General features: G+C 41.3%; 1 protein-coding gene across 3 annotated transcripts in view; it reads left to right on the top strand.

Moving 5' to 3' along the window:
• cntnap5a (contactin associated protein family member 5a) overlaps positions 1–27,236 on the top strand; it is a 93,183-nt gene that overhangs the window by 19,814 nt on the left and 46,133 nt on the right. For 2 of the 3 annotated variants that reach the window (XM_067516688.1, XM_067516690.1), the window contains exons 2-8: positions 1,361–1,471; positions 2,520–2,713; positions 12,824–12,971; positions 17,211–17,414; positions 17,936–18,120; positions 21,146–21,289; positions 23,761–24,028. In XM_067516688.1, the coding sequence (XP_067372789.1) occupies positions 1,361–1,471; positions 2,520–2,713; positions 12,824–12,971; positions 17,211–17,414; positions 17,936–18,120; positions 21,146–21,289; positions 23,761–24,028 (1,254 nt within the window). The remainder of the gene's footprint in view (positions 1–1,360; positions 1,472–2,519; positions 2,714–12,823; positions 12,972–17,210; positions 17,415–17,935; positions 18,121–21,145; positions 21,290–23,760; positions 24,029–27,236) is intronic. The other variant, XM_067516689.1, reaches the window with a different exon arrangement.

The following is a 27,236-nucleotide window of genomic DNA, read 5'->3' as shown; positions in this document are numbered from 1 at the left end:
TCTGCGTTCACACAGCCAGTGAGTTACAGTTCACCTGTCAGTTTGAAAACCTGTTACACCATCAAAAATTGTTTGTTTAGCCCTTTTATATCCTGTCAAGGTCTCATTTGTTGCATATAGTGGTGAAAAGTGGAGATGCAGCGGAAGAGCAAAGGATCCGAACATGCTTTTGAGGTGTAAACTCAGAGCTTTTGTCGGCTTTTCAACTACAGATGAATCGTTCAAAAAAAGGGTGGAAGAGTACAGATTGAAAGGGAGATAAGAACAGTGAGAGGTATACTTTAGACATCAGAAGTAGAATATGGGAGACAGATTGAGAGTGGTGTGCTTGCATAATAACCCCAGCTCTTGTAGGGGTGCATTGAGATGCCATGCCAATTCCCATTTTCCAAATAAACATCTGCAACTGCATTGCAGCTCAGCCGTCATTTGAGTCTTGGACAAAACAGCTTTATCCACTTTAGTCACACTTGAAATCAGGATTAGAAAAATCTCTTGGCAAGCGATCTGAGAGCAGTCAAATCAGGTCAGTTGAAATTCATCAGGACGCCCAAAAGGAGAACGAGCCCGTGCTGTTGGTTCCGCCGCGCTCGTGTCCGTCAGACCGACGGCCAATCGCCCCTCCAGATGTGCTCCGAATCCAGCTGAGCTCCGAGCAGAATCGCACCCAAAAACAAAAGCAAAAAAACCTCTTGCACTCCAAAGTGTGAACTGCGAGCTGATGGAGAGAGTACAGGGATAATTGTAATCAGGCTGGTGCCAGTTTTCATTATGTTCTCAGATACAGGCCCTAATGCAGCTCTGGATTCAAGTGAAGCCAGACAGCGGAAAAGCTGTTGTTGTATGACTCACTGCTCTTATTGTGATGGGCAGGTTGGATGAGAGGACGATGGGCCTGACAGCTTTACATCACTGGACTCTTAATCTGCTCTTGCCTGTTGGACGTGTTGTAAGCTCATGCTGTGGGATTAAAAAGGACACACTCGTACTTGCGCACACATGCACACACACACTAACACACACACATGCACAAAAGGAGTCGTAGCGTTTTCGGTGCTGTTTTCAAGGGTCACCGCATGGGTTAATAGACTGTTTGAGGCGTCTGAGAACTGGATAAGTGAGGCAGCCCTGTTATTTTTCCCACTTCTTGCTTTAAGACTCCACCACTGACAGGTAAAGGTGCACTTTGAACTACTCGGGGATGCATTTTCTATTATTACTGTCAGTTGAATAACTCCAAGCGAGCGGTGAAACCCCTCTACAAGCATTTTTTACATGTGAAGTATTTGAACAACCTGCAGGATTTAAACAACATAGATGTTTTTAACAGCTTCTAAAATGTCTCTGTTTGCCTTCGCAGATATCTGCAATGGTCCCTTGGTATCAGCGTTACCCCATTCATCCTTTCAGAGCTCCTCTCAGTCCTCAGCTAGTTTTGCTGCGTACAACGCCAAGCTCAACAGAAGAGATGGTGAGTACAATACTCTTTCTAAATGCTTCAGATGTGCACCACCCACCTGCTGCAACAGCAGTTACCAGTGAACATTAACAACTGAGGCAGCAGACCAGAAAATGCTCATATGAACAATTTTTTGTAATGGTGATAGAGGTTGTTTTCGAAGGCAATGAGCTACGACGTATGAGGACTTGATGCATTTGCCACATGTTGCAATTCAGAGGGACACTTTTCCTTATTTTGAGGAGATGAGAAAGAGATGGCTGTGTGTATTTACTGTCACACTGAAATGAAAATGGCATCAAACAAAATACCGTGGCCGAAAGAAAGTTGCTCCTGGCTGAGTCCTGCCTGCCACTGAGTCCTTTGACAAGGTTTCGTGGGTTGGTGTCACGGGGGCACTGGCCCCTCTTTGACCCATCCCCGAACAGCCCCAGTTGTCATATAAGCCGTATGAGCCAACCCCACTTTCCTCTGTTTTTTTGTGCAAATCAAATTGCTACAGAAACAGTCTGTTTGCTTTGATTTGTGTCGAAATGCAGTGTGACGCAGTAAACTGTTTTATCTTTTCTTCCCATGTTTGTCTCAGTTACTCGCCTGACACAACTCTCAGCCTCTCAAGTAAAAAGAAACTGCTGTTGAATAAATAACTCGACTACCACAGCTCCCGTGAGCTTTGGATATGCTACATGTGTAATCAAAACCTAATCAGAGCTACAGTTGGTGAATGCTAACAAGACAATAATTTTTCGATTGCACAGGAAGTAGGTGCATTAGTCGATAGTGTGTAGTATGAACAGAAAAAAAAAAAACAGTTGGACTGCAAACAGAGACCTTTTAAATCTCTAAATGAATCAGCTGTTTTCCAGGAACTGAGGACCTCCTCTGTGGCTCCTGGAGTCTAGCATCACCTCAAAGCCTTTTATCTACAAACACTCCCTGTGTACACATCAGGAATTTATATATTTCTGCAATCTGAGCCCAGTGGCATAAACTGCAACAATCCACCAATCATCGACAGAATCAATGTATAATCCCCTCTGCCTCTGTTTCCCCACATCAGGAGCAGGCGGCTGGTCTCCAATGGTGACCGATCAAGAGCCCTGGCTCCAGGTGGACCTCAGGGAGCAGATGGAGGTGACCGCTGTGGCCACACAGGGACGTTATGACAGCTGGGACTGGGTCAGCATCTACCTGCTGCTCTACAGCGACACGGGCCGAGCGTGGAAACAGTACAGGCATGAGGACGGTGTGGGGGTGAGTCTACAAACTGATTTTTAATTCCATCGTCTTCTGGTATCACTTTGGACTCACTTCTGATTTGTTGTAGACTGAACCAGAAACTGTCTTGTTTTTGCTTGTAAGAGAAATTCAGATTTGTGGAAATGTGCAGATGTGTGTCTGAGGCTTATTCCAGACTATTTATGGCCAATTGTTTGACATTTAAGTCAATAGTTAGAAGAAAATTAGACTACTCATGTGTGCACTTATAGCCAAGATTCCTACATGTATATACAAAACCCAAATTTAAAAGTGACAACTTGCTGTTTCCAGGCAACATGAACTGGGACTGATTTTTTTTTTAAGACTCGAGCAAGACTTTGTTATTTCCTGCATTTTAGAGGATTGTTATGGCGAGACTCAGATCATAAGCTGACAATATCAATTCCATTTAATTCTCTGTCGCATACAGTGCCAAGAATAAGTATGTGAACCCTTTGCAAATTACTTGATACAAACACAAAGTTCTAAAGCTAATGACACAAAAGTAAAATAAAGTAAGTGAACCCCTGGATATAAAGAGGTAAGTGTATAGTCAAAGGTGAGGTGAATGTGTGTTTACATGCTCGATGCAATTAAAAAAAACTAGGTTTTACTGTTGTTGGCTTGGGTTTAAACAGTTTTTTCCTGCATACCTGTCAGTATGGTGTACGACCATAGCCGAAGTCCATTAAAGTACAGCAACAGGAAGAGCCTCACCAGCTGGCCAATCTGAAAAGACCAAGCCAAACAGATCATGGAGTGGGGAGGTGAAACCAACCATTTTACTCACTTGACCAGATGAGCAGCCTTTATAAGATAAATGAGAACTTTTTGAATTCAAAATCATACAGTCTTGTTTCAATAGAGCCCCTGAATAAAATATAAGCCCTAATTTATTCATTATATGGCTTCTTTAATGACTGTTTAAAAAGCCCCTTTGGGACCAACCACTGTACCTCAAATAAGCGCCTCTGGTAGCAACTGATTAGACCTGCACATTATTGAAGAGAAGGCTTGAACCACCTTCATTACATATGGGACTTCATTTTTCCCTTTATGACGGCAAACTGTCCAGATCCAGAGGCAGCAAAGCCCCAAATCAAGATGCTCCCTCCAACGTACGCCACTGTTGGGCTGATGTTTGTATGTTTGTATGTTTGTATGCGGTTCCCTTTTTTTTTTTTTTTTTTTTGCCACATGTAGAGTTTTGTGCTGTTCCTGAACAATTGACCCAACATTTATTCCAGTAATGTGGTGAAGTGTAAAAGTGCAAAACAAACTTCCAGCACACTGCACGGTAGAATCATGAGCAGAGATGATTCCGGCCTCTCCTGACCGACATCAAGGTGTATTACATCATCTCTGTTTGTGGATCGTTTTTGGAGTAAGAAATATCTACAAAAACCTGGCAAAAAAGTTCAGCTTTTGCAACATCAATTCACAGCATCATTCATAAACAAGAAAAGATCACATTTTATGACGATTAATACAGAAAACCAGGAAATAAACGTACTTTCTTCCCCTGTATCGGCTCTTTTTCCACGCTCTGAGAGCTGGGGAACAGCCTACTGTACACATGACATTGCAGGTCAGTGTCACATAACACATTCTCTCACATTTTTTGACACATTTCAATGTGTGGGAAGTGTCGGGTGTCAATTATTGCTGCTTTTTATATCCTCCATGTAATGTCACAACATGTTATGCCAGCCTGAACAAGGACTCGGTCTAAAAAAAAATAAATAATAATAATAAAAAATAGCCTCGTGTTGGCACATGTCATTAATTCTTTATTGTGTTTGGCCCAGTTATGTCAAAGGCTGCTAAGAAGATGTTAAACTGTTCTTTTTTGTGTGTGTGTTCTCTAATTGGCAGTCCAATTAGCACAGTGTCTAATTGCCCACTGGCACGTCACTGCTGCAAAGTGATCCTTTTTCATTGTGTTGAAATTAAAGGGGCACACAGATGTGAGGGGGAGCATTCAGTCTTGTGCTGCCTGAATTATTTATCTTCCTCCCATCTATTTAAAAATGCATTATCTAAAGTACATTACAATGTAGGAATTCACACATCACGAGGTTGAATAACAGGGTTTTAACTCGGAGCCGCGTTGAACCTAAGCCAGAACTTTCGTTCATAAGGCCTGTAACAATATTATTCGAACTCAGCAGTACGGTAGCTATAACACAACAAATGCCAATTAATGATTTCCAAACAACATGTTTATCTTTACTAAAAGCAATATCCTCCAGCTTTATTAGAACATTTCTCTGACTTCCTCAACGAAAGTATGGTGAAGTAAAGTTGGGTAAAATCCAATTTTAGATAAAATTTGCAGAATGCAAATGTGAACAATCAACTTCAATAGAAATTGCTCACCCAATTCCAACGAGTTACTAAAATTATATTAATTAATAGCCTTTTTTGTTTTTCTGAGGGTGTTAAACATGACCACAAATAGGTCTATGTAAGTGGGATTTGCTTGTTTTGGGAGCCCTAAGTAGCAGCTGTGCAGACGCCTCAGTCTGAATGTTTAAGATTTCATGTACCATCTGGAAAAAAAGTGTTAAAGAGCTTTTTGTCATTTTAGATTTATAACCCAAGGTTAATTTGTTTATGTAAACGAGAGGGAAGTAGCACAACTCCATGTTGTATTAAAACCAGGCTTGATTGGTCTCTGTATTCAGTGTGTGAACTACAACATGGCTTTCAGCTGAGCTCACGATTTTTCACTTTTTTGTGGCTATAGTCAGAAATGACAGATCCAGCATTTATGAAGCACCTTTAGCATTATTCTTAATATGAATATCAATAGGAAGAAAACAGATGGAATGTAACCAGTGATGAGTGTATTTCACAGATACCTTGAGAGAGCGACTAATGCACATTAGTTAATCTAATTATTTTTCAAACAGGCACAGTGGTCGAAGTGGGTCTTTGTTGCATTTATCTGTTACGATTAATGACCTTATTGTTTGTTGAACTTTTAGAGTCATAGCACTATATCATCCCAGTAGACCACTTTCATCTCAGAATGCAGGCCTACTTGTGGTTCCCAGAATTTCCAAAGGTAGAATGGGAGGCAGAGCCTTTAGCTATCAAGCTCCTCTCCTGTGGAACCAGCTCCCAGTTCAGATTCAGGAAGCAGACACATAGTTAATTATAGTTATGCTACTATAGGCTCAGACTGCTGAGGGACCCCCCCCCCCCACCGATGCACTGAGCTCCTTTCCTCCTCTTGTCCCTCTCTCCTCTCCTCTCACCCCACATTTCTTTGTCACCACTGTATGACATTAACTTAACTAACTCTCCCGTAGTTGTCTTTCTCTCTCTCTGTCCCTTCCTGCAGGTGTCCCCGGCTTTGAAGCTGTGTGTCTTCCAGTGTGCAGCTACTGGTCCTACCAACCTGCCTGATGTTTTATTGTTGCTTTTTGTTGCCCTTTACTTTTCTCTCTCTACTATCCACTCACCCCAACCGGTCGAGGCAGATGGCTGCCCACCCTGAGCCTGGTTCTGCTGGAGGTTTTTCCGTTAAAGGGAGTTTTTCCTCTCCACTGTTGCCTAGGGCTTGTTCAAGGGGGAAGTGTTGGGTTCTCTCTATACATCTTTATAGTCTTGACTTTATTCTGTAAAGTGCCTTGAGATGACTTTGTTGTGAATTGGCACTATATAAATAATGTTGAATCAGTGTTTGATTAGGCTAAACTTACTCAAGATCTTCCATGAGTTATCTGAAATTGACACTTTCCACTCAGAGAGTTAGAGAGGGAGAGAGAGCTAAGAGGCCAAACAGGAGTGACAGGAGTCTCTGAAGCTGCTGATAATAACGACCAAGCTACAAATGTTCGGTGACCTTGAAACTTGCTTTATTCTGTTTGAAAAATCTCTCCTTCTGAAGGCAGCGGGGAACGTGCACCAAGGCACAGCGCCATTACGCACAACCATCCACCGTGTGAACCTCAGTTAAATCAGGTGGAGATGACCAAAGAATACTACATAAAAACCACACACACCTTAACATGCCTGACAGTGCGAATCCTACTGTAGTCTGTCACTGTGTGATCATGGTGTGATGTTATGAGGAAGAAATAAAACTAAACAAACACACACACAGGCACATATATGCATACAGTTAGAATGTGTGTGTGTGTGTGTGTGTGTATACACACTTGGTGAAGCCACGTGTGCAACTCATTATAAACTCATTTTGAATTTCTGCATAAAACATCAGCCTCAACGAAGCTGCTGTAGCATCTCACCAGTGACAGGCCCTCTACCCAGGGGCTGTATGACACTGAGACAGCTGCTTGTGTACTGTAGTTTAGCTGTTTTAGGACGTAACTAATATTAAATTAAGGTAGAAAAGATGAATTGTGTCTCAGCACAGTGGAGAGCGTTCAGGTCGCTCTGCAGATCTTGCTGCCTGTATCATTAACAGCAGAAAAATCCCTCTCGGGCTCAGATGAGGTGCTTGCTGTACAAAGCCGTTCCAGCATTTTGCCTGGTGCATTATCTTTTCTAGCTTGTTTGCACAGTGTTTTGGCCTGTGCCTGTAGGATTTTTTTTTTCAAGTCGGAATGATTATTAAAATGAAGTAGTGATAATGCAAATAATAATAGGTTCATTTTTAAGCCTGAGCCGTGATGATGAAGATACAGAAAAACAGAAATCCGTGACAAAAATGGCCGATATTTTATCATGTGTGTTTAAGGCGCAATCTTACAGGAAACTCAAACCACATGCCTCCCTGCTCTTCTTTGGTGTTCTTGGTGAACCTGCATTTTACCATGGTTCAAGATGAATGGCAGCCAATTAGTCTCCAATCACAAATGAAACTCAGACCCAACCCCGACTAACTACAACTTTCACCGAGACCTTTGGCTGATACCAACTCACATCCATCTGGCATCTTAACAAGTGAAGCTCAAAGGTAACAGCTCACTGCCAGAAACAGACCTATGGGGTACTAATGAGAGAGCGAAGCAGCTGCTGATATGACTGCTAGCTCACAGCCACTCTGGTCTAATGTTGAGCCAAATTAACTCCATCGAAATATCGGCTCTGTAAAAAACCGGGATAAAGGTCAACAGTCCTGCCAACATGCCCCACATGTAGCAGTTCTTAAAAACAAAGGTGTTAGGATCAAATTGCTATTTATAATTTTTGATTTTATATTTTTAAAATCATTAGAGTCATCTGGCTTAAAATTGTCGCCAAATGTTACATGCGGAAGCACGGTTTGAAATTAAACTCGGGATGCACCCTGTAAACACAACCTTTGACAGAGAAATGCTGTTGCCCTCAAATTTCAATGTAAGGACATATTAATATGTATATTATCAGATAATGTCTAGTGTAAGAAACAGAGAACACAGCGTAAGGTACTCTGCTATGACATAAATCATTAAATGACTACTACAGGTAGTTGCCATAGCTACGTACATAAAGGATGTTCAGTTAAACACAGAGCAAACACTCGGAGGAATTTCCATGCACCAGAGACGATGCACTCCCTGGTGTTCACACAGGTTTCTGAGTTGGCACCTAAGAGTGTTGTGTTTTGACAAACAGCACAATGACATGATCTGTTTGTTCTAGTGTCAAACAAACTTTAGACCCAGTGTTCAGAATGCAAAGTGATGGAGTAAAGCTCAGCTCATCCCCGAGCCCTTTAAGGTCAGGGCGGCTACTAAAATCAATCAACTTTCATCCGAGCGTCAGAAATATTTATATAATGTCACAGCAACATACAGTAGATGGTTGTGGAGACATGCTCTTGACTGAAATGGTAAATGAAAAGATCAATGTCTTCATCATAAAACAGTTTGTAATGACAAATCACATATAAACTTGCACGTATCCACTTCTTCCACAATTTCATTTTGTTGGATCCTGTAGCTTTTCCGCGACTTTCTCGAACATCTCCGCTGACCTCAATAGCTGTTGATATCCCATCCATTGCTGTCAGTCCTCTGTCTGTGGCAGTGTTCTCGGCAAAGCCTTATTAAGCACAAGAGGAACATGTGAAACAACAGGATGGCACTCCTCTACAAGCTGATAATAACCTAATTAGTGCAAGCCAGAGGAGAACATTTATGAAAATGACTAATCTCTAGTCTGACTAGTCTTTGGAAGCTTTGAGGAGAAGAAAAGTGGACGTTTATCACTTCATGCGTCATCAAGAATGACTGATTTACAAGACTTACTCTTGAATGTGTTTCCTGTGTGATACAAAAGGCTTCTGAGTTTAAACTTTTAAAGCAAAGTCTCCAGAAATGGCAGAGCCCCATTAACCTAATTCCCTGTTTAATATATTCAATCTACTCCGTAAATTAGCTCAATAGTCTTTGCAAATATTCATAGGTGGGAAGAGGAATGTATTCTCGCAGGGGGTCCAGATTACCCAGCATTATCCTTGGAAAAGCCTTATTTAAAAGTCTCTTTTTAATGCAGCTGTGAATAAGTGTGTGAAACAAAATTGCCTCCTTAAGGGGGGAATTTAAACATAAATTTTCTTGCATGTTAGCTGTTCAGGTAGATGGGGATCTAATGAGGATTAAAATGTGTTTGTGTGAGAGCTAAAGAGTAATTTTCTGCTCCCAATGGTATTCCTTTTAATAACACAATAACAATAACACTTTAGATTGGACTTGTATGTTGATAGCACTTGTAATGTTATACAGCCTGATCTCAGAGGAAATGTAAACAGCAATGGTATAAAACAAGCTCGCTTATTCAGGGTGTTATTAGCCACATTGGCTGCGTTGATGAGGGGATGGCAGTGGCACATGGTCAGTTAGCCTGCAAGCGCCTCTAGAGTCCAGACTGAAAACACTGAAAATGGATTGTAAGTTTACATTTTGTACAGAGCAGTAATCCTACTGAAATCCTCCCACCAATCGTAGCATAAATTAAAACATCGTCACTGTGACTATTTTGCCCGTAATGACGCTTCAACAAGTTGGCGGCTCGACTCTCTGCGACATAAACGAAAACACAAGGAACTAGACGAAACAGCCTCATTCGCCAATTTCACGACACGAAAAAGAAACATTGCAAATAGGAAAAAAACGCACGGAGCAATTCAAGTAAACACGAATTTTTAAATATCCGAATGATGTCATTAGAAACATACATTAGCTCGTTTCCTATGACCAGCGGCCTTCGGTTGCTAAATAACTCACCATAGCAACAGCAACAGCATGTCCCAGCCATTGTCGATTGCAGACAGATCCAGTGTTTTTGGGTTGGGGGTGGGGGGGCACTGCAACCCTAATTTCAGACCTCAGTAATTTCCGAAATGCTTTATTTTTCTTTGCTGAAGTCAACACAAAAACACAAACAGCCACTGGCAGAATGGTCAGGGTAAGCTGAACACTAGAGGGTTTAAGTCCCCCCCCCCTCCCCAAGTGCTAGTGTCATTGAACATCCCGGGCACCTGCAGAGCCACCACCCTGGGCAGTGGTTGTGACAGTTGCAGTGCTGATGTTTGCATTTATCTCAAAGCATCACTGAGCAACTGTAGGCTTACTGAGCCACTATTATGGCTGTACACGCTTCTTTTATTAAAGATAAAACAGTGCAGCACACACCAGCTAGTATAAACCAATATAGCCCAGACAGTATCTTAATATAACTATAACTCAAAGACCTTCTAACTTTATTCAATAGGTGTAGTAGAGAGTTTTCGTCTGGAGATCAGTTACTGAAGTCGTATTTTCACTCATGGCAAGGTCACATACTCATAGCTTTCTCTTCCCTGCGTGTTCCCCGAGGCTGTTTAACTGGCCAATGACCTCACAGAATATACTGTAGCCTCCTCTGTGCCGGCAGCGGATTTATCCCCCAGTGAATTGATTAAAATAAACTTATGTGCCTGTGCTGTGTGCAGCATAAAGTAAAACTGACACATGGGAGCTCATCACTGGAGAGGAAGTAAGGAGTCTTAATGAACGGGAGGGAGAGTGTTCCACTGTGACAGAAACATAAATACAAATAATGAAGTCACTGTGGGGTTAGCGCTGTTTATGCAGATAAGGGCCAACCCCGGTCGTCTGGCCCCTTGGAAAATCCTCTGCACCCTCAGGCCTTAATTCAGAGACTTTGTCTCATCTCCCAGCAGGAACACACAGGATGTTGTGTTGTTGAGTTTTTCCGAAAAGGAAAAAGAAACGTCACAGCTCAAGACGGCCTCGGTGGTGTTCTTGTAATGATATTGCTTTTGAATGCTAATGACTCACGCTGACGTCCGTGTGAGTGTTGTTAGCTAATGAATTGATAGAATGACTGCACTGCAGCCCCATTCAGACTTCGTTTGCTTTATTAGATTTCCCACATATTCAACTGGGAGACAAATGAAAAAATGGGGTTAATAATTATAGTGATAAGACGGGTCCAATTTTAAAGACCCAGTAAAGATTTAGTTCAGATTGTATTTCAAATGAGAGGTTTTTGTATTTGTGCTCTTTGCCTCTCACACCGGTTTGAAGTGGGCAGGGCTCCGTCAGAAAACAGTGATGTAATCCCTCATGTGGACTTGGTTTAATATTATTTGAATCAGAATTTAGTGACAGGCGGTAGCTTGTTTGCATTGGCAGCATTGTGAGTCGAATCAGACAGAGCCGTAAACCACCAAGTTTTTGGCTGTTTTTCGACCAATAAATAATTCCTAAGGATGTTTTTATGTCCCGAAGTTTAATTTGGATTGTTGCTTATCTAGTCATAAATATTTTATGACCATGTCGTAAAAAAAAGTAGCGAGCATTTGAAAGCATGTTTTACAGCGTTTGAATGCGGAACAATCGAATAATCTTCCACTGCAATGTGCCTTGCACAAAGCCTTAAACTAACAAGGTCATGGCTGGAGCCCTGCATGACAAGCACAGCAGCATGTTTTCATCCCCAGTAAATTACTAATGACTGTATTTGAATTTCTGGGTGAGAACATTTAGAAAACCCAAGTATTATGAATATGCATGTGTTGTTGGGTTGTTTTTTGGAGGCCAGCACTGGCTCCAAATGCTGTTTGCAGTGCTAAAATAATACATTGTCCTCAACCATGTCACAGTGCCATTTGTTAATCCCTCCTGTGCGGACATGAATCACTGTGCATGTATAAATTAGATCAGCTTGTACATGTTTTAAGATTTAACCGCAAGGAGCCACAGTCATTAAATGTGTGAAAATTGGAAAGCCGTGCTATAAATCACAACAACAGCCTTAAACAGTCGCCTTGATTATCTACCAAGACGCAGAATACTGGTGAATATAATGAAGCCTCTGCTTTGCTTTCCACAAGCATCCGATGGTCATTTGCGCCGCTGGTCATTGTGCTTCTGTTGGTGGAGAAGGACAGCTGAATTATTGGCCCTGTCTCACTGTGTTGAACGGCTCACAAAAGCCCGGAGCTCCGCTGTCAATGATCTATCTTTTTTGTTCTTTATAGTACGAAAACGTATTGATTTGATATGTCACCTGCCCAGAATGGGTTATGAAGAAGCTGGTAATCAGTCATTTGAGAGGAGAGGCCGTTTGTCTCCCTTTCTGTTTCCATCTCTCATCCTCTCTCTATTTCTCTGTTTATGTCCCCCAGCATTGTCTGTTACAGACAGAAAGTTGAGAAGAGGTGGAAAAGAAAAAGGAGACATCTCGCAGAGGTTTTTGTTTTTAGCTCTGCGGGGAGGAAACACAAAACGAGAGCCCTCATTTCGCCTCTGGGTGCCTCACTGGTCATTTTTCCTCCATTTTATGGACCTGTTTCAACGGATATTCTCATATTTCCACACTGCACGATGATTCTTATCACTTTACATCAAATAGTATGTTCAAGGATAGGGAGAAGACATTGCCCTTGGGTTAGCCTTGTCAGCACTTTGTTACTGCCTGTGCTATTCAATGATTTAGATTTTTATTCCACTTATATTTCAAGTATTCAGCTAAAAACAGACTTTTCTACTCCCTGGTGAAAATATTACTATTCACTTTGGAAATGAGGTCATTTTGTTTCTTCATGGAGCCTTGGTCCCTTATATCAGTTTTTTTATTTATTTATTTTTTTCCCTGCCACCATAACCACCATTTTTGTCCCTGTCTCCTGTCCTGCAGAGGTTTGTCGGGAATATGAATTCAGAGGCCGTTGTACAGAACAAGCTGTCCCACCCATTGAGAACGCGTTTTTTGCGCTTCATCCCTCTGGACTGGAACCCCAGTGGATGGATTGGCCTCCGAATGGAGGTGTACGGCTGCTCCTACAGTGAGTACCATGCACCCTGCAGTTAATAGCACACTCTGAAAGCACATGAAACATCTGTAGTTACACCTCCTACAAGGATTTCTTCATTTATACATCCAGGATTTGCAGCTCCACTCCTGATGGAGGGTAATAGGGACTATTTTCTCTTCACTGTTTTTAACACTGGTTTTAACACTCTGCAGATAACCCTGCAACAACAAGTCAAAAACCCGACAGCCAGGCTGTGAAACTCACTCACCTCACATAGTTAAACTTAGTCGAGTGTAATGTGCTATAATTAAATGTATTGTCAGCAGCTTAAGACTAATGTTGCAACAGTGTTGTGACACTCGTGCTCTGGATTTGAAAGAAAGCAGAGAACTTATTTATGATGAACAACTAGTGTGATCTCCGTGACCTTGTTGTAAGTGAGCTACCACATTTTACAACTGTTTTATATAAGGAACAAAAGGCTTTATTACCAAAACCCTACATTTAATGGGGTGTAATTATGTGCATTTTAAATGTATAATGTTTAAAATTATATATAATAATATTTATTGCCAATCTAGAAGAAAGTGGTTAGGGTTAAACATTATCTAATCGTTCATCCATTTAATTAAAAGACTGACTGAACATACTGTATATCAGAATGCACATCAACTTTCATATGTATTTTCTTATCACATTATATCCACAGCTGAGCTTCAAAATAATTCTAACATAATAATATTGTGTCCGTGCCTTGTGTGTATTTGTTTTTCAGTTTAATTACATCAGATTTATATGTTCACTGCTGAATATGAGAGTCTGCTGAAAAATTGTAGTGTGGTGACAATATACTATTATCATTACAATCATATAAAACTGTAGAATACAGAATTTGTTTTTTTTTATTTACCATGACTAACATTAGTAGTGTAGGTAATAACAGTCCGGAAATACTGAGCAGTAAAAGAATACTTTGAAATAACCCCATTTAAAATCGGACTGGACCTCTGTGAGTGGTCAGTGCATGATAACAGGAAAACCTGTTCAGGCACACAGTGAAATTAATATCCTGAGCAGTACTCAATCACTTACAGACCTCTCCCACGCATTGTGAAGCAGCACTAACTAGATGAGCCAGTGAATTACTGCACTGTGTCATATCCCACAATGAGCAGTTTTATGATGTCCAACCACCACGCAGTAGTAAAATGTTGGATAAGCAGGTATAAAAATTATGCAGCCTCATATACTCCTACATTGGCTAATATATTTTTAGATTCATGTGTCAGTGTATGTATAAAAGTGTCCTTAAGTACCATATGAATTGCATACAGTATAATCAATGGATGACTTAAGGTACAGAAAATACTAATCTGCAAAAAAGGAACGAGAATGAGAGCTAGGTAACATTTACATGCCTCGTCTGATTCCTCCAGTGCGTCTCTGTGAAGCCTGATTATATAAAGTTGACACTGAGAATGCCCTGTGCTATTAACTGATCTCAGCCTTATTCTGTAGCACTCCCTGGGATCAATTGTGTATGAATGAGGAGGCTGAAACAAAGCGCTGAATACTGAGATTTAGATTCTCTTTATTTTTTTCTTTTTGCAGACTAGCTGTGGGTCATGAGTAGAGCAAACACATTTGTAAACAGAAAAGCCCTCATCCCTGTGTAGCCTTGTTCATTTAGTCTTTCTGTCTGCTGCAGTGTGACGACACTGAGCTACAGTAGATCACAATCAGACGGTGATCGACAGAGCTCGTTGTGAGGTCCGTGCACTTAGCTGGTACGGGCGATTTTAGACAGCAGACGCTTTGACTTGTCAAAGCAGGAAAAGCACAGGTCTGAATAATTAACAATGGCTTCATTCCAATAAGCGTCCCGGCAAGCCACGTCATCATGCGCCGTGCCAGAGCCCTCATACTGGCTCACCTAAATGGGATACAGCTATTATTCCTGTGGTTGCCTCCACCTGTGCTTTTCCTGCATTGACAAGACAACATGTGTGCTGTGAAATGGTCTGTTGGCTCCACTGTACAGGAAACCAGTTTTTAATGGTGCATTGAACTTCATTATTTCCATCACTGTAAAGACAGCAAGTCTATACCTGTGCTGTAATTTAGATGGTTTAATTTTTACTGACACCGTCACATTGTCATATGCTTTTTAGATTATATTTTTTTTATGATTTCATTCAACTGTTGTATTGCAATGCAACCGCAAGGGGACAAATGGTGGTAGACTTTGCAAAGAGAATGGAAATGGCTGTAATGAACACTTTCCCTCCAGAAAAGACAGGAACATAGGGTGACGTATAAGAGCGGAGGGAGAAGCACTCAGGTAGACTACATCTTTTGTAGATGTTGTAATCTGAAAGAGATCAGTGACTGTAAAGCATTGGTAGGGGAGAGTGTAGCCAGACAACACAGGATGTTGGTGTGTAAAATGATGCTGGTGGTGAGGAAGATGAAGAGGACTAAGGCAGAGCAGAGGACCAAGTGGTGGAAGTTGAAAAAGGAAGAATGTTGCGTAGTTTTCAGGGAGGAAATGAGACAGAATCTGGATGGTTTGGAGGTGCTTCCAGATGACTGGACCACTACAGCTAATGTGATCAGGGAGACAGGTAGGAGGGTACTTAGTGTGTCATCTGGAAAGAGGAAAGCGGACAAGGAGACTTGGTGGTGGAAAGAGGAAGTTCAAAAAGAGGTTAGCTAAGAAGAAGTGGGACACTGAGAGGACTGAAGAGAGTAGACAGGAGTACAGGGAGATGCAGCGTAAGGTAAAGATAGAGGTGGCAAAGGCCAAACAAAGAGCATATGAGGACTTGTATGCTAGGTTGGACACTAAAGACGGAGAGGTGGATTTGTACAGGTTGGTGAGACAAAGAGATAGAGATGGGAAGGATGTGCAGCAGGTTAGTGTGATTAAAGATAAGGATGGAAATGTATTGACAGGTGCCAGGAGTGTGATGGGAAGCTGGAAGGAGAACTTTGAAGAGTTGATGAACAAGGAAAATGAAAGAGAACAAAGAGTAGAAGAGGTGACTGGTGTGGAGCAGGAAGCAGACAGAGACAGAGATTGTGACATCACACTGGGAGTGTATAGAGACAAGCCCAACCCCATGTCCACAGCAACACTGTTGAATGTCTCAAGACAAGAGTTTACACTGTAGTTAGATGAGGAGGAAGGCAGGACATTAGAAGTGTGATTTAAACACTACACACTACTGGATGTGCTAAAGCTAAGCTTACTGCCTTCAGTAGCCTTTGAACTATGGGCTTTTTAACACCTACTTGTTTGGTCCAAATCAAAATAACAGGTGTGAAACATGCCTTGGAGCATTGTCCAGACCAAAGAACCAAGTGTACAAACAAAACAAGTGCCGTCAGTTCAAAGCAAACTGAACCATGGATTGGGTTGTGTGTACTGTGGGATGGTTTCCAAAGCATGTTATCATCACCCCTTAAACAATAGATGGAAAAAAAGAACAGTATTAAAATGAGCCACAGGAGCAACTGAGGAGAGAATATGAGTTATTTATTTTCAACTTGGTCCAAGGACGGTCAAGCAGTATGTTCTGCTGGAATCAAAGTCCAGTTTACAAATTACCTCATAACTACTGGGCTACTCTCCGTTTATGTCTCTAATGGCCGCCATTATTTTGCTGCAGCGTTAGCATAAGTGAAATTGCATTAATTATTAGGTTGTGTTCCTATTGGGTGCAGTTGAATGTGAGACCACACCTCCAGTCAGACAGTGTTGAGGCATGAAGACAAAGGGGCATCTGGACTGTTTGTAAGGATGAATTTAGAGAAATCTAAACAACTTTGGCTGAATAAATAGGCACAGTTATGAATAAATACACTAAATTTTAACAGAAATTAATCAAATAAACCTTAAATGCCAGCTCTTTAAAATCAAACTAATTTTGGGTATGTAGCGCAATAAAATAATGAAAGGGAAAAAAAATTGGATTACTCGAACATTATTTACAGAGCAACCAACTTCATTGTACTCTATGCACATATTTGTGGTGGGGAGAATGTATTGTTGAGCTTTTCTAAAGCAATAAAGCTGCTATAAAAGTATCAAATCGTCTCCATAAATGTAAACACATTTAATTTGCAGAGTGGTCTGGGTCATTGTAAACGAAGCAGACTAAATTATAGGGGCAATTTTCCAGACAGTGGCACCACAGTTCCTATATTTTCGAGATATTTCTCTTCCATACGTTATTTCTACTTTACGAGCTGCTCTGCGTTTTTCAGAGTCGTACGTTGCAGACTTTGACGGCAGGAGCTCATTGCTGTATCGGTTCAACCAGAAGTCCATGTCAACTGTGAAGGATGTGATCTCTCTGCGGTTCAAGAGCCACCAGGCCGAGGGGGTTTTGCTGCATGGAGAGGGGCAGAGAGGAGACTACATCACCCTGGAGCTTCACCGGGGAAGACTGGACCTGTACCTCAACTTAGGTGAACTCTGGTGAATGTTTCCAGGGGAACGGGAGTCTTTGTCTTTGACTGCAAGCTTGAGACGATATGAAGCCCTTTACTGGAGATGTAATTCAGAGGATGTTTTCATGATTGTTAGTCATCACATCTGAACATCAGACGTGGTGGTTTCATTTTCACTTGGTATTGGAAGAATTCTTTCATAATATGTCAAAGTGATACGTTTGTGCAAAGGCACTTGATTCAAAGTTTAAACCAGTAAATATTTCTTGGGTTTGTTCATTATTCAATTATTACTTGATCACCACCGACTGTTCAAATAACTATTTTAATAACATGTTTCTTCATACCAGTGTATCCGTTTCTACTTCTCTAGTATACATCATCTAAACGAGTGGGTAGAACAGCAAGTGTGTGTTTGTGTGTGTTTGTGCATTTTCTTTTTTTCCCTTTGTTCCACATCTGAGCTCTCCCCGTCTGCCCTCACATAGCTTCACTGTGGAAGATGTAAAGCTCCCGCTGTTTTCTTTGTGTTCCTCCAGACGACAGCAGCCTGAGGTTCAGCAGCAGCCGTGTTGCGGTCACTGTGGGCAGCCTGCTGGATGACCAGCACTGGCACTCCGTTCATATAGAACGCTTCAACAAGCAAGTTAACCTCACCGTTGACTCCCACACACAGCACTTTCAAACCAAAGGGGAAGGATACTCGCTGGAGGTGGACTATGAGGTGACTACCTGGGGTTGATTAAATTACATAAACTGGAAGCGAGCTAGAAAGAATTGCTTTGGAAATGGGAGTGCACAACTTAATGAATTTATCCAGTGATGACCTGACAGCGTGTGGTTTATAATACACAGATGAGCAGTGAGAAAGGACATTCCCACGATGAATGAATAAACAAATCACACAAATAGTTACAAACCCCATTTCCTGACCACCTTAATTACATTCTGTAAATATAAGCAAATTTATAGTTGCCTGCAACACGCTCAAAATGATGTTGAGACAGAGACCTATTTACCACTGTGTTACATCACCTTTCCTTTTAGTTCCCCTTCGTAATGGCAAAGTAAACTGAAAATACCGATTGGGGAACTTTCATGCTGAATACAAAACTCCCGCTGCTCCGCAGTCTGCAGTCGCCATTGTCTGATTCTTCTCTACATGATGCTCCATGCATTTTCAATAGGAGACGGATCTATACTACTGAATATTAATACTCTACTATCTATACGAAAACTGTCTAATACTGAAACATCCACTGACGTTGCCTTGATAGCGGCATATGTCTTGTTTAAAATCCCGATACGCACCCCAGCATCACTGGTACCTTCACACATATGCCGGTCACACTATCCGTGAGCCCTGATTCACCCTGACACCATCACAGAATCCGCCAGGAGAACTGGAAACCATCAAGATTTTGCACAAAATTTAACACAAGTTCTCACATTGCATAATGAAATGACATTATTTGCTGTTTGCAAGAACCTTTTTTAATCACAGTTTTATCATTATTGAGCTTGAAGCCATTATATATTTTAAACATTAAAGTTGACCTATATTTATGTATCATAAGAGACAACATTTGGACTATGTTACTCCCCCTTTGTAGCATGTATGATCACTATATAAACATTTAATAACTGGTTTAGATCCAATCATTGCCCCTAAATTGCACATTTTTACACTCCCAAAGTCTGTTGCTGTACAACCATCAATTTCCTCCCGTGTCTAATCAAGCACTTCCTTGTTTATGCAGATGAAAGCAGGCAACCAGTGAGGACATTTTTATTCTTTATTAATGTGCAAGTAATGATGTTTTCTCCTATAAAGACTGTGTTTTACGTTATGTATTAATACAATGCATTTGCAACGGCAAATAGATCTTATAGTAAATATAATTGCTAATATTTTCATGTTGGTTGTTTTTCAAAACTAATCACTTTTGTTCACGATCACCCTACAGATGCTAAAATTAAGAATGAATCTCCTTTAATCCCGTCGGGTCTCTGTCAGTCTGCACTTATTTACATTAGCTGATTTGTCTTTGCCATAGAGCTTTGTTGTTGTCCAAAAATGATCAAAACACATTGGTGACATATTTCTCCATTTAAAAAAAAAAACACATATTGTTTACAAGCAAAACCCTATATGCTCAGAATCTGCATTACTTTTTAAAGCAGCCTGAAGTGTGTCGGTCCACTGCACATGTGTGACAGTTCACATCGGTTTAGGCAAAAACAAACCTGTTCACACAGGCAGCACAGTGGTGGAGTGGTTTGTGTTGCCGACCTCAAAGCCATAAGGTTCCTTGTCCGAATCCACTGGCCAGCTGCAGCCTTTCGGTGTGGATTTTGTGTGTCCTCCCTACGCTTGTCTGGGTTTCCTCCCATGGTCCAAAGTTAATGGGTGACTCACAATTCCCTCTAGGTGTGAATGTCTGTGTGTGTCTCCCTGTGTTGGCCCTGAGACAGACTGGAGACCTGTCCCCATAACTCTGGTAAGTAACTCTATAGGTGGCTACAGATAATGGATGGATGTTGTTCACAGATTTTGCCATAAAGAAACATTTTAGTCAGTGCAGCAATGTGTTTTTAATTGTTTTTGGACAATAAGTCATGGACCTTGGCACAAACAAACAAGTCAATCCAGGCTGCAGACTGACAAAGACGGAACAGAACTGAATAGAAGAGATTCATTGTTATTTTTAGCTTTTGTATGGAGAATGTGAACATTCAAATTAATTTAGAAAATAACCTAAATTATCCTTTAATTTATGCAACTTGCATTTGGCAAATTGTAAAAATACGAATGCTTTAATCAGGAAAACCATTTGATTCCTGCCAAAATCCATTTGTGCAGACACCTACAGCTCAGATTGTTTTTTTGGCTTAAAACAGAAAAAGTCCACAGTGACTCACGACAGAGCATGTTTTTGCTTTTATTGCCTAAACCAAACTACAGATGAGACCGAACTGGACACGAACTCCAGTCTCTGGTGTGACAGTCATGTGCTTTGTATCACCTCCAAAAATCCAGTTTGAATTGCAGCCAGTGTTGAAATGCAGCATACACACGTAGTCCTGGACCCATGTGGAAACCCGAACATTACAATAATGTCATTCTAAAACCATGGGCATTAATCTGCTGCTGCAACTGCCTTCACTCTTCTGGGAAGGCTTTCAACAAGATTTTGGAACCTGGCTGCAGAGATTTGCTCCCATTCAGCCACGAGAGCATCAGGGAGGTCTGGCACTGGTGTTGGGTGATAAGACCTGGCTCGCAGTCGGTTTTCCAGCTCATCCAGATAGATTGGGGTTGAGGTGAGGGCTCCGAGCCGGCTGGCCAAGTTCTTTTGCACAAATACTCTTGTGCACGAGGGCGCTGTCACGTTGAAAAAGGAAAAGGTCATCCCCAATTTGCCGTGGCATTAAGATTTCTCTTTGTTTCACCAAGCCATGAAAAAAAATGCTGCATACCAGAAGGTCACATACAGTACGTATCCACACAGTCGCTGTTCAGTTTGGACCCAGTGCGTGGGTGTTGTTTTCTTACTTGCTGACTCACTGGCTCAGCTGCTCACTCACTAACTGCTGAGAATAATTATGGGTGCACCATTATATTGTGAAACTGAGAATACTGTTGTTTCACCATACAGTAAAATACAGTACATGTGCTTGTTGAGATGGGCTCAATGTCTGAATCTAGTGATAATCGATCTTCCTCTTCTGTTTCGTTTTCATCCAAGCTGAGTTTCGGAGGCATCCCACTGCCTGGCAAACCTGGCACCTTTCTGAGAAAGAACTTCCACGGCTGCTTGGAGAACCTCTACTACAATGGAATCAATATCATCGACTTGGCAAAGAGGCGCAAGCCACAGATACACAGTGTGGTGAGTTTGATATATTCTCAGTTCCGATTTTAGGCGGCGTTGTGCACCACACTACTGTACAGGTTCACATGCTACTTGTCCACCTACATCCAGTGTATAAACTAGTTTAGAAAGTACTTGTTGAAGTCATTGTTTTAAATTAGAAAGGCAGTTTTACATTTCTGTGTGGTGGTTTCTTCAAACTTGACACAGACACACATGGCACCACATCTGTGTTGAGCTAACATCAACCTCTTAGTTAGCTCTGACGGTGACACGGACAAATGCTCTGTTGCAAGTCAGGACAAATCTTCAGGTTCTCTTGTAGAGCGACGTTAAATCTGTTCAATGACTTCCTGGAGCTTGATATTTTCCCTCTGCTTCGGTTCCAAGAACACATTTACTGCATTCAGCAGCTCCGAAATGTGAGAAAGCACTTTGCCATTTAAAAGCCATCTTACAGTGTAGAGCTTCTCCATTAGGGATGGAAATTCATATAATGATATTTAAAGAGAGAGGGAGTGAAACATAAAGCGTTCATGTGTGGGCGAGCAAGAGAAAGGGGGCGAGCACAAAGAGAGGAGAAAAGTGGAACTGTAACTTAGCTTAATTTGGTAATCATATATTACATTTCAGTGTAATTTTACAGTTTTGCAATATATATATATATATATATATATATATATATATATATATAGTGTGTACATGGAGAATATAGTGTAAGGGTATAAAGTCACAATTCTGCTGCAAATGACAAGCAGAATTTACCATGTGACAGCTGTCTGGTATAAATGAATATATGCTTATATAAGCACCAATTGAAGGACAAGCTTGTAAGATTCTTTGTTCTGTAAACTCAAGTACTCAGCTCTCATCAAGCAACTATTTCTAAACAAGAGGTTTCAGAATACAATACTCCGTAGGGTTTTGGTGAAGCTGTAGTTCATTTGGTGGTTATTTCACTTTGAGTTTACTACTAGACACTTCCTTTCTGGTGTATTCAAAACTAGCCGACACACCAACAATGTCAGCAATTCGTATTCACAAGGATCTGGAAAATGTTACTTGGGAGGGGGATTTCTAGGCTGCCCTGAGAGTGTGACCAAACAGCAGACCATCGATGGAGAATGTTAACTGCTTCTGTAATCAGAACTAAATACAGTGTAGTCTGATGTGGATGTCATTTGTGTTAGAGGTCATAAAGTATTAGACGCCTTAGAAGTGCTACGAGACAATTCAGGTCCAAAGTGTTACGGGTGGGGAGGGTGGATGTCTGAAGAAGGCTCATTTGTAATCTGTCCAATAATTATGATACTTTAAGAAAGGAGGAAAACAGGAAAAGTCAGTGGGAACCATGAACGTCTGTAGAAAAGGCCGTGGCAATCTACTGTATCTCATAGTTATTGAGATGTTTCAGTTTGTGACAAAGTGATGGGCCAACAAACCAGCTAGTTTAATGAGTTCTTTAAGTCAGATTTAACACATTCTGTTCAGAAACTGGAAGATGAGAATAATGTGAAAACAATCATTACATTCACTGTGATCTTAACTACTATTATTAAGTTCAAGTGTGTGAATGGATTCATTTAGAGACTCAACCTCCTACACAAATCAGTGGACGGCCAAAGAGCCACAAGCCACATCTCATCTGAAACGCCCCTTTGCCTTTAATGTCTGATTGCTGCATTTAAAAAGACCTTCACTGACAACAGAGGAGGGGATGTGCAGAAGGGAGACCGTGATGATGGAAGCTGTAATGGAATTTCAATGGGACAATCTTCCTAAGGTTGATGGAGGAATCACATTGAGAGTCAAAGAGCTGTGATTGCTCTGTGCTGCCCTGCAGGCACCGGCACTGATAGGACTCTGACCTCAGCAGACACGACCGGCCTGTGTGTGAATGTACCCAACACGACCGCTGCGTGGCACAGGATTAAACTGAAATGTAAACTTGGATGGATTTTTATCTCGCTGCTCTGCAAGATTGGCTTGGAGCCAACACATTTCAAATAATTTCATGGATTCATCTTAGATAACACTTTTCCTGTATTTATACTCTGGAGTTTGCACAGCCTGCGAGCCACGTGGATTTCTTAATTTAACAGGGAAACATGGTAAAACAACAAAGGAAATGAGAATTATTTTGTTAGATCTTCTTCCAACTGTATTTAGCATTTTTCAAATGTGGCAGCTATATCATAATGGTTGTAATGAATTCATATTTTTTATCAAGTAGCACACAGCCAATAATAATTAATTTATAGCTGATGAGGGAAAAAAAAACTGGTTAAAGGTTTCTTTTAATTATTTTGTTTGGGGTTATGGGTTTAAAGTTTTACTCCTGGCTCTTTAACCATCTGCTCCCTTTTTTGTGCATATCCATATGACATTTCTTTCCACTCATGTGGCAATGAATGTCACAGGAGACCAGTCTTTCCTAACATAGCTGAAAATACATGTAAATCAGCGTCCTTGGCTTTGTCATTCTCCAGGGCAACGTGACCTTCTCGTGCTCGCAGCCCCAGCTGGTGGCCTGCACCTTTCTGAGCTCCAGCAGCAGCTTCCTGTCGCTTCCATCGGCAGCGTCTGCCACCGGGGGGTTCTCTGTTCGTTTCCAGTTCAGGACGTGGAACCCGGACGGGCTGCTGCTCTCCATGCAGCTGAACCAGGAGCCCCAGAGCCTGCAGCTGCAGATCAGTAACAGTCGGCTACACCTGACCCTGCACAGCTCAGGAAGACAGAAATCAGAGGTCTCTGCCGGTGCGTCCAAAACCTCTACATATGCACACACATACAGGCCAAATCATATTTGAAAGTCAGAATTCCAATTTCTAGTAGGAATGTCCATGGTTTTTTTATTTAACAAGAAACTCCTGAAGTTTAGACCAGTTGAACTTTAGCCTTAGAGGTTTGGTTATTCAATAAATGTGTAACATAATTGCATGTGTTGTGCATATTGTGGATTTGATAAACACAGCTACTGTACATATAAACAGGGACATGCATAGAGTTTCTCACCACCATGGGCTCAAAATATCCGTTCAGAAGTCCTTTCTGCATATGCAGTCACATTGTAGGCATTTCACCACAAACACAGTGTGTGGTTTACATTCACAATTAAAAACACAAGTGTGCTCTTACCATCTAATGGTATTTTTTCCTTGCTAGAAAGTTATTAGCAAACTCTGCTTACACAGAACCCGTATGGTTCATTGATGTTGAGAGGAGCACCTTTATTTTGTGGGGAAAAGAGCAGGGACTTGAGCCCCCACAGCCCCCCTCTCTCCACGTGTCTGTGTCTGAAGCGATAAACAAAAAGCAGTAGATCCTCAACTCTCACATTCGAGTTATTAAAGATTGTGTTTTATACGCTAGACATTTTTTGCCTTAAAGATTCTTTGTATATTGGGTATTAGGCATTGGGTTGCCACGTGCCACCAGAACGGCATCAGTGTGTCTCGGCTTTCATTCTACAAATCTCCAAAACTCGAGACGGCTGGTTTTCTGTATTTTCTGTATGATGCGGGCAACTGTGTTTTCACTTCAAATTCTCCCATATATGTTCAGTTGGGCTAAGATCTAGTGATTGTGAATGAATTACATCATTCAGTGACCCTTCATGCCCTTTGAACGGGGGCATTGTCACGCATAAGGCACGTCTGTCTGTAAGTGGAAAAACTGGGTACAGAGAAAGCTTATGTGAACAACGTTGGATTTAAAGTGTTTGCATTCCACACATTGCAGTGAGGTCAGTGACGTACACAACACATACCTTATGCTTGCTCACAGTTAAAATCCATCGGCCACCTTTAGGTAAATCCCTGAGATAATTTTCCGCATGATTGAAATAAACACTAAATTTTGAAATGGTAGAAACCTGCAGCTCGAATACAGCTGGGCATGAGATGAGCGTACTGGTGTACATGACACATTTACCTCAGCATGTTGACCTCAGAATTCCCAGTTTGCACAATGAAGTACATCCTGCTGCTTGTTTGTGTGCTTCGCTGAGACAGTTTCACCCTAATCTCATAATCTGGAAGCACACTTGGCAGCTGCACATAATTTTATCTGACTCACTTTTATCACCTTTGTCCTCAGTAAACTAAGGGGGGGAAAAAAGTTTATTTTCTTGGAATTACTGGAAGAAAAATATCAACCAATTCTCTGTATGGGATTGCTTAGCAGAGATAACACAGATAAGTATGATTGTGTGGGTAAGCCAGACTTCGAGCAGGTGGCAGGCCGCAGGGAAATATAGATGGAGAAGACAACCACAGTTAGGGAACAGTATTCCCTTTTATATAATTTACTGCAAGTTGCATTAAATAATGTGTAATACTCAAGGGTCTATCAGCCTTATAGCTATGGCACATGAGCAGTATGACCTGGAGTCCTCTTGGTGTTGAATCTAATAAAGGTTAATCGCAAATAAATGATGCAGAGTAAAAAGGTAATCTAAGTTTGCTTTAATATGGATTGACTTTATTTTCTCACTTTTGCACAAAGTCACTGTGCTGATGAACTGATTAGATTGTGGAGGTTGAATATTTAAAATCACCTCCTTCCCATTCTTGAAAATGTTGGCGCCCACAATAGCCCCAGGTCTCGAGCATGACCCGTTTGGATGTTGATGGTGAATAGTTAAAGTCACTGTGACTTTAAACATCCAACCTGGGCTCATGAAGGAACTGATTACAATTTGAGTCTGTAGTCCGAAGTAACTGTAGTTGGGATTTATTCAGTTTCTTTTTCCTTTTTGTTGAATTTGTGGAGGTCACAGGTAAATTGTTATTGACCAAGTGGAGAGTTATATCTTGGTTCCAAATTCAGGAGGGCTACTATATCTACTCAGCAAGAAGACCATTAACATTTTAAACACACTGAGACATAATCCCTGGGATCTAGTCTGTAAATGTGTGTAAAACACAGTCTTATCCTCTGCATCAAACACAGACATAGGGGGTAAATTCCTTAATTACACCGGGGTCCCGAAAATAATAGTAGTCCAAAGTGAAAAGGGTGTGTGATACTGGCCACAGCTGGAAGTCTTCTCTGATAGATGTGTTAAATCATAACCAAACAGTCAGAGGCAAGCAGAGAAAACTGGACTCACTGCTGCTAAATCTTTATTTGTCCTGCAGTGCATAAAGATCAGCTGGCTCGCAAACATGAACATGCTGAGTGGGGTTTGGGTGAGTGAAGAAGTTACCTGTTGATGCTCTTTTTAGTGTTTTTGTTTTTTTTAAATCAGCTGCAAAATCGCCAGAGTCGTTAGGATGATTATGTATGCTTTGTTAACACAGGAAGTGCTACTCCAACTGGTTTTAATTAAACATAAGACAAGTTAATAGATTTTTGAGCATCCCCACCTTTCCCCCCCCACTCTCCTCTCAAGGTACAACAGTATCACATATCTCACTGGAATGTCAAATTTAATGCAGTTGGGGGGTGTCTCTGCGCAATCATTAAACTGAGCCACAGGGCTCGCTAGAATTGTTGCAAATGAGATAATTTTTCTATATTTAGCCTCCTGTTCTGCCTTCGTCCCGTGTTTATTTGAAACTTCACCTGGTGGTTTTTAAAACCTTCATTTTCAGCCTGACACGTAGACAATAGAACAGCTTCGGGAGACGTGTAATTGGCAGCGTTTGATAAAGTGCTGCACTTAAGCTACGCGTACAGGAGCGTCGATGTGGAAACCGTATCGATCTGCATCTTCCATCGCACAGCTCAGAAATGATCTGCACCGACAGTGTAGGCTTAATTTCCACATAAGCAAACATCTGTCTAGCTTTCAACTCGTAAGACGTGCAGATGCGTACAGTGGGCAACAACCTCTGAAATGAGCTATGTTACATTCACCTCGCTTTGCATCTACTGTCAATTAGAGCTGTCAAGGGCTTGAGGCAGCTGCCACTGCAGCTTGGTGCAGTGATGACATGTAGCTGTCACATGAAACTGTGTA

The sequence above is a fragment of the Channa argus genome, chromosome 9 (genome assembly GCF_033026475.1).
Source record: "Channa argus isolate prfri chromosome 9, Channa argus male v1.0, whole genome shotgun sequence".
Taxonomy (NCBI): Eukaryota; Metazoa; Chordata; class Actinopteri; order Anabantiformes; family Channidae; genus Channa; species Channa argus.
This window is presented reverse-complemented; position numbering and strand designations above follow the sequence as displayed.